General features: G+C 45.9%; 1 protein-coding gene across 1 annotated transcript in view; it reads right to left on the bottom strand.

Moving 5' to 3' along the window:
• Positions 1–456: 456 nt before the first annotated feature.
• The window catches only part of LOC117444469 (PR domain zinc finger protein 12-like), a 14,217-nt gene continuing 1,018 nt past the window's right edge, over positions 457–13,655 (bottom strand). Inside the window, exons 2-6 of the mRNA XM_034080019.1 lie at positions 9,213–9,278; positions 5,432–5,556; positions 5,084–5,239; positions 2,305–2,419; positions 457–1,107 (exon numbers count right to left, since the gene is read on the bottom strand). Coding sequence (XP_033935910.1) covers positions 626–1,107; positions 2,305–2,419; positions 5,084–5,239; positions 5,432–5,556; positions 9,213–9,278 — 944 coding nt within the window. The 3' untranslated portion in view covers positions 457–625. The remainder of the gene's footprint in view (positions 1,108–2,304; positions 2,420–5,083; positions 5,240–5,431; positions 5,557–9,212; positions 9,279–13,655) is intronic.

The following is a 13,655-nucleotide window of genomic DNA, read 5'->3' as shown; positions in this document are numbered from 1 at the left end:
CCGTGGGGGGTATGTGGCCGAAACCCAATGTTGTTTCTTCTCTCAACCAAGTAGTTCCGTTTCCACAACGAAAACCACGTGTTCAAACTTCTACGGTCTCTGAGGGATAAGATACGTAAGGTTACCCCTCACTGTGACTTCGGACTTGAGTTCAATGGGAGCGTCAGTTTTGGGGTACTTCAAACGAGTACTTTTCTAAGGCCAAACCAAAATCTCAACCTCAGCAGGTTCGTTGAATGGTAGCGTCAGAGGATTCGTCACGTACGGCTAATCCGGCTCTTTTCAATGTACGTCCGTCACATATTAAACGTACCTCTTGGAAGGCGGACCACAACGTTTAGCTGAAGCTAGCCAGGAGGAATACAAAAATCTGTTTTCAATGTACAACTTTAACCAGAACTTCTACGGTTTCTGGCGTTACCCGGGATCAGATACGCAATATCACCCTTCAACTGTGACTGGATGGAGTTTAGTTCATTTTTAGGGTTGATTGATCGATACTTTCAACCACCATATTGAGCTAAACCAGCTTTTCTGTTGATCTGTTTTCAATTTACAACTTTAGCAACGTGTTTAAAACTGCTGAGAAAGGTATACTTCAGTAGCTCTAGTTCAGTGGTGCCTCTCACAGCACCATGGTGGGTATGTGGTGAACCAGAGAGGCTGGGTGAGGCATGCTCAGCTGGGGGGGGTGATTCTGAGGGGAGTGCACCATCATGTTCCCTCCCCCCGCCGCGGCGATGGCGTTAGCCTTAGCATTAGCATCTGCAGATGGTCGGTGCCGGGCGCTCTTCTGATGCGCGCGCAGCCCGGCCAGCTGGGAGTAGGCGGACTGGCAGACGAGGCACTTGTACGGTCGCTCTCCGGTGTGCAGGCGCACGTGATTCCTCAGAGTCGACGACTGGCTGAAGCGTCTGTTGCAGAAGCGGCAGACGAAGGGTTTGTCCAGCGTGTGAATCCTCATGTGAGAGCGGAGGTTGCTGCGGGAGTTGAACCCGCGATGACAGATTACACAACGCATGCGACCAACACTGATGGAGGACGAGGAAGAGGAAGAGGAAGAGCAGGAGGAGGAAGAGGAGGAGCCTTCACAGGTGTGGAACTCATCTGGAGGAGGAAGAGGAGGGATTATAGAGCGGTGCAGGGATGTGGCATTTCTGTAGTGGACCCTGAAGGCAGCATCTCCCTGGTCCAATGGGATTTCTCCATCTGATTTTGGATTATGTAGAAAATAATCTCCGTGTTAAACAAACGTTGAATGCTAAGCTAAAGAAGGCTAATGTTGGACTATAAAGGAACTACAGATCGGTCACATGACTTCACGTCACCACTGCTAAGCTAAAGGAGGCTAATGTTGGGCTATAAAGGAACTACAGATCGGTCACATGACTTCACGTCACCTCCGCTAAGCTAAAGGAGGCTAATGTTGGACTATAAAGGAACTACAGATCGGTCACATGACTTCACGTCACCACTGCTAAGCTAAAGGAGGCTAATGTTGGGCTATAAAGGAACTACAGCACGGTCACATGACTTCACGTCACCACCGCTAAGCTAAAGGCGGCTAATGTGGGCTATAAAGGAACTGCAGCACGGTCACATGACTTCACGTCACCACCGCTAAGCTAAAGGTGGCTAATGTTGGGCTACAAAGGAACTACAGCACGGTCACATGACTTCACGTCACCACCGCTAAGCTAAAGGTGGCTAACGTTGGGCTATAAAGGAACTACAGCACGGTCACATGACTTCACGTCTCCACCGCTAAGCTAAAGGTGGCTAATGTTGGGCTATAAAGGAACTACAGCACGGTCACATGACTTCACGTCTCCACCGCTAAGCTAAAGGTGGCTAATGTTGGGCTATAAAGGAACTACAGCACGGTCACATGACTTCACGTCACCACCGCTAAGCTAAAGGTGGCTAATGTTGGGCTATAAAGGAACTACAGCACGGTCACATGACTTCACTTCACCACCGCTAAGCTAAAGGAGGCTAATGTTGCGCGTGATGACTTTATTTCAGGATAACAACCAAAAACACATTCAGAAAACCATTGACTTTTAGAGGAGGGGACAGGAAGTGATACAATGCTGACTCATGTCTGGGTTTAAGACTCATTCCTGCAGGTTTTTAAACCATCAGATATTTTAATTATCTTACGGAAGCCCTGAGAGGCAAGGCAGAAAAACTGATCTGAATAATTTTCTCTGCTGTCATTATGACGTAAAAACAGGAGAAATAAAAGATCTTGTCAGGATCCACATTCATGGATTAATTTACGGATAATAAAATCATGTTTACCTGTCTTTGTCTTCTTGGTCTGCTCTTCGTCTCCTCCAGGTATTCCCGGTATTCCCAGGAACGTGTTGTGGGAGTTTCCGTACCACACGAGGAGCTCCTGGTCCGGAGGAATCGTCTGAGGAGAGGAAACGTGTTGTTAGGGACCAAAACGCATATTCATCTTTAATAACATGTCTTGTATTTAACTGAAGTGAAAGGAAACATCTAATCATTTTGTTTTACTAACTGTCTCTGTCTGTAGCTCTCTCCAAATATTACACCTCATCTGTAAACACAGCATGTCAGAGAACTGGTAATGTGGAAGGTAATGGTGTTGTCAGTAAAGAGGCGGGGAGTTTCCATGGTGAATAAAAGTCCACCATGAAATAAATACATCTAGTCTCCCAGCAGAGGGCGACACACTCCCACCACACACACGTGTAAGGCGGTGGGTCGTCAGGTAAAATGGTAGGGTATACCACATTGACCAACACACACACACACACACACACACACACACACACACACACACACACACACACACACACACACACACTCCTGCATCTCCATTTTGAATGTCCTGATCTAACTGCCTTTTTAATTCTTCTATTCCTGAAATTGATTAAAATGTCACTCATTTACCGGGAATGTATATTTAATTTACATAACTTTATACGACTAAATATGACTACATTCTAACAAGCTGCCTCGTATGAAGGACATCGTAGAACATATAATAATATCTTGCGTTGTAAATCATGTGCAGCACGACCATCAGCGATACAATGAGCTATATAAATAAATGAAGAAGCTCTGTGTCCGTGGACAGGAGGCGGTGCGTTCAAAGACCTCTACAGCACTGCTATAATAATATTAATATTTAAAAGATAATAAATAACTATAAACGGACAGGTCAAATCAAGCGATCTGATTGGTTCTTAGCCGTGATGTAATGAGCGTATATCACGGGTAGAATTGTAGTTACTTTTCACAAGTCAGTATCCCTCCAGCTGCAACTACAACCGTTACAGCTGTTACATTACGTCCGTTACGAGGAGTATCTCCAGAGAGCACCTGAGCGACGACATGCAGAGCTACGTGAAGTACAGGTAGACCAACTGAGCAACCTCAGCCGCAGTGCTTCTCAAAGTGTGGTCCGCGGACCACTGGTGGCCGTGAGTGACCCCTGGTGGTCCGTGAGGTTATTGGTAAAATTTCACATTTGAAATAAATTAATCTATTTAAGTTTTCCGCACTCTCGCGGGAATATCTCCGCAATGGAGCGAGCTTAAGTTTCACTGTAAATTGCATGATATAGCCCAGCGCAACACCTTCGTCACACATGTTGCCACCTGTTTGTACCATTTTCAGGCGATTTGTAATCTGTTCTAGAAAAACAATGTGTTTTTGGATATTTGTGGAGTTAGGTGGTCCGCGAGTGTCTAGATCAACCTCAGCCTAGATCAACCTCAGCCTAGATCAACCTCAGTCTAGATCAACCTCAGCCTAGATCAACCTCAGCCTAGATCAACCTCAGTCTAGATCAACCTCAGTCTAGAGCAACCTCAGCCTAGATCAACCTCAGCCTAGATCAACCTCAGCCTAGATCAACCTCAGTCTAGATCAACCTCAGCCTAGAGCAACCTCAGCCTAGAGCAACCTCAGCCTAGAGCAACCTCAGCCTAGAGCAACCTCAGCCTAGAGCAACCTCAGTCTAGAGCAACCTCAGCCTAGAGCAACCTCAGCCTAGATCAACCTCAGCCTAGAGCAACCTCAGCCTAGAGCAACCTCAGCCTAGATCAACCTCAGCCTAGAGCAACCTCAGCCTAGATCAACCTCAGCCTAGAGCAACCTCAGCCTAGAGCACCTCAGCCTAGAGCAACCTCAGCCTAGATCAACCTCAGTCTAGATCAACCTCAGTCTAGAGCAACCTCAGCCTAGAGCAACCTCAGCCTAGATCAACCTCAGCCTAGAGCAACCTCAGCCTAGAGCAACCTCAGCCTAGATCAACCTCAGTCTAGAGCAACCTCAGCCTAGATCAACCTCAGCCTAGAGCAACCTCAGCCTAGAGCACCTCAGCCTAGAGCAACCTCAGCCTAGATCAACCTCAGTCTAGAGCAACCTCAGTCTAGAGCAACCTCAGCCTAGAGCAACCTCAGCCTAGATCAACCTCAGCCTAGAGCAACCTCAGCCTAGATCAACCTCAGTCTAGAGCAACCTCAGCCTAGGGCAACCTCAGCCTAGATCAACCTCAGTCTAGAGCAACCTCAGTCTAGAGCAACCTCAGCCTAGAGCAACCTCAGCCTAGATCAACCTCAGCCTAGGGCAACCTCAGCCTAGATCAACCTCAGTCTAGAACAACCTCAGCCTAGAGCAACCTCAGCCTAGATCAACCTCAGCCTAGAGCAACCTCAGCCTAGAGCAACCTCAGTCTAGAGCAACCTCAGCCTAGATCAACCTCAGCCTAGAGCAACCTCAGCCTAGATCAACCTCAGTCTAGAGCAACCTCAGCCTAGAGCAACCTCAGCCTAGATCAACCTCAGTCTAGAGCAACCTCAGCCTAGATCAACCTCAGCCTAGATCAACCTCAGTCTAGATCAACCTCAGCCTAGAGCAACCTCAGCCTAGAGCAACCTCAGCCTAGAGCAACCTCAGCCTAGATCAACCTCAGCCTAGAGCAACCTCAGCCTAGAGCAACCTCAGCCTAGATCAACCTCAGTCTAGAGCAACCTCAGTCTAGAGCAACCTCAGCCTAGAGCAACCTCAGCCTAGGACAAGTAACCTCGTAAGCCACACTGACCTCCACGGCCTTGTAGAAGATGCTGCTGCCGACCTGCACCACCTCCAGGTTCTGCTCCTGCTCGTTCCTCGCACACTTGATGTACGTCATCCAGCTCCTCTGGTCCTCCTGACTCGCGTCGATGAAATATCGGACCGTCCCGTCCTCGTTAAACACCTGAAGAACGGGAACACCTCGGTTCAGATCGTAAGGGCCGAATCACGATCGTAATATTTAACTTTAACTACAAACACATTGTTTTAGTCTCTCAGGGTTTCATAAGTTATACTTAGACGTACGATATATCATATTTGAAGTTAGCATTTTAAGATTTATGATATTTGTGTGTGTGTGTGTGTGTTTGTTTACCTCCCACATGAGGTTGTTGTTCTTGTACAGGTCGATGTGTTCAGGGGACATCAGACGTCCGGTGAACGGTCCCATCTCTGTTCCTGCTTTAATCCACGTCTTCGAGAAGATCCCCAAACCTTCTCCTGAAACACAAAATATATACGTTTTATTAATACCATTATAATTATATTTTGTAGCGCCCCCTGGACAGGGGAGGGGGAGGGGCAGCGTGAGAAAGAAATAACGAGAAGCAGTGAAATCTAGCTCGTTAACTTCAGCTAACTTTATGCGAGCGGCAACATGGATCGCTTTTTAGTGAAGTGACCTAAAGTCAGAGAGGAGACGGCCAGCGTGTGGCGGCAGGTGGAACATATTTTTGGTGGGGCTGTTGATAGAGTGAGTAAAAGAAATGATCCCTTGAATTAGGACTTCTAGTGATGTAATGGCGCGTTTCCAGTGCAGCGCGGAGCTCGCTTTAATGCTGCGTTCAGACCAGACGCGATGCGAATATTCGCTTCGCTCTAAATGCTCGAGTTTCACCGCGGCTGCCAGCTGTGTTTACATCATTCAAACAAGACGCGCTGGCTCGGGAGCTACAGCTACAACAACATGAACCTATGTGACCGTGATTTAATTGTAATACAGGTTTCTAAATGATGCCGACGTAACAACATACTGATATCGGTTAGTAAAAACCATGAATTAATGCTTTGACAAGTCTGCAGACAGACGGCAGAGAAACACCTTTTAAAATGCGTGTTTTCTGAATGGAGATCGGCTAAGCTAACGCAGTATATGCTCCGACCGTCCACACTCACAACAACGGCCTCCAGACATAAATAAACCAGCGACTGTATTCTCCATGACACAGGCAGTCTGTGGTTTGTACTTGTTTAACTTTCGTCTAGTTTCTGAACAGATCGTATCTGTCCCCGGCTGTTTGAAGAGCCAGCATGGGAAACAAAAGATAGCATTTACCTGTTAGCATCCAGCTAGCCACGTGAGAAGCCTTGTTGATACATGTTGTCTTTTTCACGAGCCTGCTGTGATATATACAAATCGGGTTGGTCCGGTCCAAGGTCTTTAAGTATCAATTTATCTCCCAAACTTTTCCTTTCAAAAGGATTGGAGAGTAGCTCTTGGGCGGACCGAGGTCCGGCGACTCCACCTGCACACCATTCTCATCCAAATACTGCGTCACCTTGGTCACTCACGACTCACGAGTCTAAAAAACAACTCACGTCAACGCACGTAAGCAACGTGGGCGCCAACGTGAGTGCCCTCGTGACCAAAACATTTGATGGCGCTGATTGGCTGAAATTATGTTTCGGCGGCACAGTTTACTATTGAGACTTTTGCAACCAGCTGGTTGCTGCTGTTTCGCTCGGGGGCTCTGCCCCGTAATGATAAACTAATGCCACGGGCAAGGCCAGGCAGGAAACATGTGACTCATCAGTAACTTTAGACATCGTAACACAATTTTAAACGAGATTTTATTGTAGATTATACATTTTTGCGATACCAATTGTATGATATTTACCTTGTTCATTAAAAATAAAAATATAAAATATATTTTTTTTAAATATATATTTTTAATTAAAAAAAGAAATTGTATGTGGGAAGAGGTGGGGCGGCGCCCCTATCGCCCCTATGGGCCTATGTGCTCATTCCCTTCACCTCCGCCTGCCCGTGTGGGTGCTCATTCCCTTCCCCTCCGCCTGCCCGTGGGGGTGCTCATTCCCTTCCCCTCCGCCTGCCCGTGGGGGTGCGGGACTCTGATCAGAAGCAAGTGCCGGTCAAGGCTGCAGCCAGAGCAGGCCCGGTTCCAGAACAAAATGACTAAGGGTGCATCTGAGATTAGAGAGGGTGCAGTGGTAAAGTGCTATTTTTATAAGTGGGGAGTGGACCTAACACCCTCTAGGAGGGTCCTCACCTCCTCTAGGGGGGTCCTCACCTCCTCTAGGAGGGTCCTCACCTCCTCTAGGGGGGTCCGGGGGCATGCTCCCCCAGGAAGATTTTTTTTTTAAATATTGAAGTTAAAAGCATCAATCTGGTGCACTTTGAGAGCAACATTAAGAGATCTATGGATCGATGTGCTCTTTGCTTGATTATGCCTTCCCAGTCCCTGATCACGCAGCCTATCAGAGCACGGCGCCAGTTGTTGCAGCCAGTTGTGGTGAAGGCATCTGACTTACTTGAACTGAAATGTCTGCATGCAGAAGATGGCATCTTTTTCACATGAATATTCAGCCTATCTCTGTTTTGAGACCGTGAGCTGCAAAATGAGCGCCTCGCCCACTGGACAGGCGAGCTGGGTATTTTTTTAAATATACCTGTCAGGCTCTGTTCTCTCAGAGGTCCTCTGGCACTTGCGGGCCGCCGAGGGGTGGCGGTGTTTGGGGCAACAAAGACGGCTGTGGCTGCTCCGCCTCCGTGGGCGAGGCGGGCAAAGCCGGCGAGTCGGGCAGGAGGACGTTAGTGTCCACGACAGTGACGTAACGTCCCCATGATCTGAACTGTTATTACCTGCAGCTGATGCAGTGCATGCTGGGATAAGGGCTGGTTGTTTGAACCGTGTTCTGATCCATCACTGACTGCTGTGTCAGCACCTCGCAGAGGACGAACGTGCAGCGGCACAGGTCGCGCGCACCTGACATAATAACGTTACTTACCGTTTAAATTGATCAAATAAATGCAGCAGACAATATTATATATATTCAACCACAATTACCATTTATTTTATTTCAACTATATTCTTCTTCTTATTATTATTATTATTATTACTACTATTGTTAGTAATAGTTGGCAAAATGTAATATTTTTCACTTTAAAAAAAAAAATTTTACTTTTCATTTTTCAAATGAGGGTGCATAACGACTCAACTGAGGGTGCAATGCACCCTTATGCACCCCGTAGAACCGGGCCTGAGCCAGAGGACGATCTGCGTGTATGCCGCGCGCATCAAAGACGCAGACTCATGTTCCCGCTAAAGCAGGCTGAGTGGAACGAGGAGGCAAAGTTGACGTTCAGTGTGTAGTTAGCATTTCAAGATGTACGATATAAGGATTTATCCACGATGTTAAAACTAATATTGTTTAATGTTTTAAGGAGGTGACGCTACCCAGCCAATCAAATGGGTGCAGCCAGTGAGTCAGCACATAGATGCAAACACACGCGCGCGCGACACGAGGAGAGGAACAGTGCGAGTCATTTCAAATGTTCTCTCACTGGACCTCTTTGAAATGCAATGCGATACCCCTGCATTATAGCAACAACAGCAACAGCAACAACAACAACAATAATAATAATAATAATAATAATAATAATAATAATAATAATAATAATGATAATAATAATAGGCTAATACTAGCCATAATAATTGGGAGGGGGCTGTTCTCGTGTTCTCTGAGGGAGGCTCGCCTTTAAACCCCTGCTTTAGACCGTTATAGCGCGCGTGCACCTGGTGTGCACCGGTCGGCCTCCGGTCTGATGCTCAGTGTCTGTCTCCCGCAGAGTGAACGCGCCACGATGCAGACACACACCGTTCGTCCGTTTAACAATCATAAATAAACTGTATTTATTTCATATTCATCTGAGCTTTGAACCCTCACCAGGATACATTCATGTGATACATTCACAATTTGCAAATATAACAAAACATGTCTTTTTCTGCTCCATGTAATTACAGAAGCAGCTGAGAGGCTGAAAGGTCACATGCTTTCAGATCTCTGTAATGTCCTAAATACTAAAACCATGTTTGACCCTTGAATCAGAAGCAGCGCGTGAGCTCAGCGCGTACCTGGCACGGAGCTCTGCGCGATGATCACCTCGCTCGGGAGAACCAGGCTGGACAGCTTCTGCACCTCTGGAGGGACACACAAGATATCATTACAGGTGGCACCTTAATCATGATGATGATAATAATGATAATAATAATAATAATAATGATAATAATGATAATAATGATAATAATAATGATAATAATGATAATAATGATAATAATAATAATAATAATGATAATAATAATAATAATAATGATAATAATAATAATAATAATGATAATAATGATAATAATGATAATAATAATGATAATAATAATAATAATAATGATAATGATAATAATAATAATAATAATAATAATGATAATAATGATAATAATAATGATAATAATAATAATAATAATAATAATAATAATAATGATAATGATAATAATAATAATAATAATAATAATGATAATAATGATAATAATAATGATAATAATGATAATAATGATAATAATAATGATAATAATGATAATAATAATAATGATAATAATAATAATAATAATAATAATAATGCATTTTATTTATGGGCGCCTTCCAGAGCATCATCAAACACAAAGACGGTCAAACAGTAATTATTCGAGACTTAAAAACAACGATCACTTTAGAGGATGATGAAATAGAATACGCGGTTTAAAGAGGCGTGCGTTCAGGCTGGATCTGAAGGTTGAGAGTGAGGCCATGTTGCGGGACAGAGCTCCATCAGAGCGGCGGACGGCTCGTGACCCCACGGTCCGGCGGGAAGAAGGTCGGAAGGCAGAGGAGGACCGGAGAGCACGGGGGAGTGGAGGGCCTCGGAGGGGAGGAGGAGCGCCGTGTGGAAGTGGAAGGACTTCGGGTCACGCGCCTTTCCAAACTCCTCTGATCACATTGTTTTATTTATGTTGATATTAAGATATCATCTTATGAGTTAATATTCTGTCTTTATTCATCATGAAATATCATCTTTACAGCATTTCATGTTTTATTTTGACTGCAGAGATTAGTATTTCACACTCAACCAAATGTGTGTAATGTCATGTAATGTACAAAGTATATATATATATATATATATATATATATATATATATATATGTCTCTTATAGGAAGAGGAAGTGTTGACCTGTGATTTCATTGATTGTTATTTAGGAATGAGTCTGAATAAGTCACGGTCCGGTTGACGCCGTGATCGCGGCTCGGGTCGAGACAAATGAATTCCTTTATAACGATGTGATCACGTGGTCGCCGGGCTCCGGCTGCTCGTTAACCAATTAGTGAAATGTCCCAAAGAGTCTCTGATCGGTGATCACATCGCCCCGTCCTGAAATCACTGCACTGGCTCCCCGTGGAACTGAGGGTGGAGCTCAAGGTCTCCCCCCCCACCAGTGTCCATGGAACTGCCCCTCCCTGCCGCAGGGAGCTCCTCAGCGGCGCGAGGGGGGGCAACCTGGGCTCAAGCCCCGGATGTTTCACTTAAGGTAAACATTGGTTTTGAGACGCTACCCTACCACCTGTCCTCTGGACCCTATCCCTTCAACCCTCCTTCAGACTATCGCTCCTGATATTCTACCGTTTCTCTCCCATTTCATCAACACTTCTCTAACTTCTGGTCACTTTCCACACACTCTCAAGGAGGCGAGAGTAAACCCTCTCCTGAAGAAACCCACTCTCAACCCGTCTGATGTTATAAACTACAGGCCTGTCTCTCTCCTCCCGTTCCTGTCTAAAACACTTGAACACGCTGTCTTTAGACAACTCTCCTGTTATCTCCATCAGAACAACCTTCTGGATCCGCACCAGTCTGGTTTCAAGGCAGGTCGCTCCACAGAAACTGGCCTCCTTGCTGTCTCTGAGGAACTGCACACTGCTAAAGCAGCCTCCCTCTCCTCTGTCCTCATCCTGTTGGACCTGTCTGCTGCATTCGACACGGTGAACCATCAGATCCTCCTTCAGGCTCTGCACTTTCCCTCCTCACCTCATACCTCAAAGACCGCACCTACAGGGTCACTTGGAGAGGGTCCGAGTCCGACCCTTGTCAATTAACTACAGGGGTCCCTCAGGGCTCTGTCCTCGGTCCCCTCCTCTTCTCCCTGTACACAAACTCGCTTGGATCAGTCATTAGCCCGCATGGTTTTTCCTCCCTGTGGTTGCCTTCCTGTCGTCAGTTTCCCTGGTGTGTCTGATTGCCTCATCGTGTTCACCTGTTGCCCTTGTGTTTCTGCCCAGCTGTGTCTTGTCCTGTGATTACCCTTCTGTGTATTTAGTCTTGTCTTGTGCTCCCATGCTACCTTGTCTCTTCATGTCCTTGTTCCCTGCATCGCCTGCTCGTCTTTGCTAGTCCGCGTCTCCTGCCTGTTCCCACCTGTAAGTTTGTTCCTGTCTGTCCCAGTTTTGTTAATGTTAATTGTTTTCTTGTTTTCTTTTGCCATCGGCTTTTTTTTGGAATAAAGCTCGCTTTTTATTATTTTACCTTTTTTAGTCCTTTTCTGCATTTGGGTCCTATTTTCCCCAAAGCTGACACTTCCTGGTCGAACGCACTTATTGTAAGTCGCTTTGGATAAAAGCGTCAGCTAAATGAAATGCAATGTAATGTAATTATGTAATGTAATGTAATTATTAATATGTAATGTAATTATTGATATGATTAAATAATATGCTTAATTTAGTAAAAATAAAAAAACATCACTTTTGCTTTTTTGTCGTTGTAATTTTTCCTGATTTATTTTATATTTTAAATAAATTTTCTTGTAAAATTCGTATCTGTTTTTGACAATAAAGCGGTCCCTACGTGTCTCAGATATTATCAAGTAATTTTCTTAATTTGCTACATTTTCTAAATTAATGATTAAAACCGGGTCATTTCCCTCCTCCCCTCACCTACGGTCTGAAGGGTGGGTCACGACCCAAAGAACCAGAACGCGGATACAAGCGGCCGAGATGGGTTTCCTCCGCAGGGTGGCTGGCGTCTCCCTTAGGGACAAGGTGAGAGGTTCGGTCATCAGGGAGGGACTCGGAGTTGAGCCGCTCCTCCTTCCGTCGAAAGGAGCCAGTTGAGGTGGTTCGGGCACCTAGTTAGGATGCCACCTGGGCGCCTCCCTAGGGAGGTGTTCCAGGCACGTCCAGCTGGGAGGAGACCAAGGGGTAGACCTAGGACCAGGTGGAGGGACTCTATCTCTTCTGGCCTGGGAGCGCCTCGGGACCCCCCAGTCAGAGCTGGTTGATGGGGGGACAGGAACGTTTGGGGCTCTAAGCGGAGAAGATGGATGATTAAAAAAAACTGCCTTTTTGATACTTTTTTCTTTTGCCCCTGTTTGTCTCCGGGGTGCTGAAATGTCCCACACGCTGTGAAAGCAGCATGTAACCGAGGATAAAGAAGGTGCGTTCAAAGCCCCCCTTTCCCCCTTCAATAGCCGCATTATGTCTGCCCCCCCCCCCAAAGAGACCTCAAACTGGGAGATTTAATGTGAAATAAAGGAGAGAGTGAGTCGCCATGAATAAGGAGAGAGAAAGGAGGGAGAAAGGAGAGAGAAAGGAGAGAGAAAGGAGGGAGAAAGGAGGGCCGTCGGAGCGGTTTCACGCTTCAGAATGACCGTGAAACCGCTGCGACGTAAAGGAGCAAAGAGACTTGGATGGAGAGCAAAGTGGAGATGATCCGCGTTTAGAACCACAGAAGAAGAAAAGAGGAAAGCCCATACATGACAAGAGAAGAAGAGTTCAGCGGATCGGGTTCACACGACGCGCGGAGAACACGGGTTTACATTCAGGGATAAGAGAGGGGAGAGAGGGGGGGGAGAGAGGGGGAGAAAGGGGGGAGAAAGGTCTGCTGCCGCCGGGGGAAATGTCCCGAACGAATACTACCGAAAACTGAAACGAATTTCACTTTAAAATGCGATTTAAATAGAAAATTGTAATTATTACAGGAAGGCCGCGAGTGAAGCCTTCCTGTCTGAACCTCTCATTAAAAGCTTTCACTAAATGATTCCTGACATCAGAAAGGCTCGGGTCCTCGCGGTTAGCTAGCGAACGGGAACGGGATTTAAACAAGAAATAGACATTAATAAAGTACTAACATAACATAACTATTAATACTTGTTATGTTATTTATATGTTGCAGATTTACAAAATGATGTTCTGATATCAGAGACACAGGGGGAGCTTTTTAAAAACGGAAACGAATTTCACCAGAAAATGTAATAAATATAGACTATAAAATAAAAATAGATAAATTACAATATTTTATTTGGGGGCTGCTCGTGACTTCTCCGACCGGCCCCACGTCAGTGCGGCCCATCGGGAGGCGTCCAGGTGGCATCCTAGCTAGGTGCCGAACCACCTCAACTGGCATGGTTCTTTCGGTCACGACCCGTCCTTCAGACCGCAGGTGAGGGTCGGCGCGGCCCGGAGACAGAGAGCTCTGGCCCGGCTCCCTCTTCGTCACTCCG

This window comes from Pseudochaenichthys georgianus, unplaced genomic scaffold (genome assembly GCF_902827115.2).
Source record: "Pseudochaenichthys georgianus unplaced genomic scaffold, fPseGeo1.2 scaffold_820_arrow_ctg1, whole genome shotgun sequence".
Taxonomy (NCBI): domain Eukaryota; kingdom Metazoa; phylum Chordata; class Actinopteri; order Perciformes; family Channichthyidae; genus Pseudochaenichthys; species Pseudochaenichthys georgianus.
Note: the sequence above shows the minus strand (reverse complement) of the source record. Positions and strands in the feature narration are given on the sequence as shown.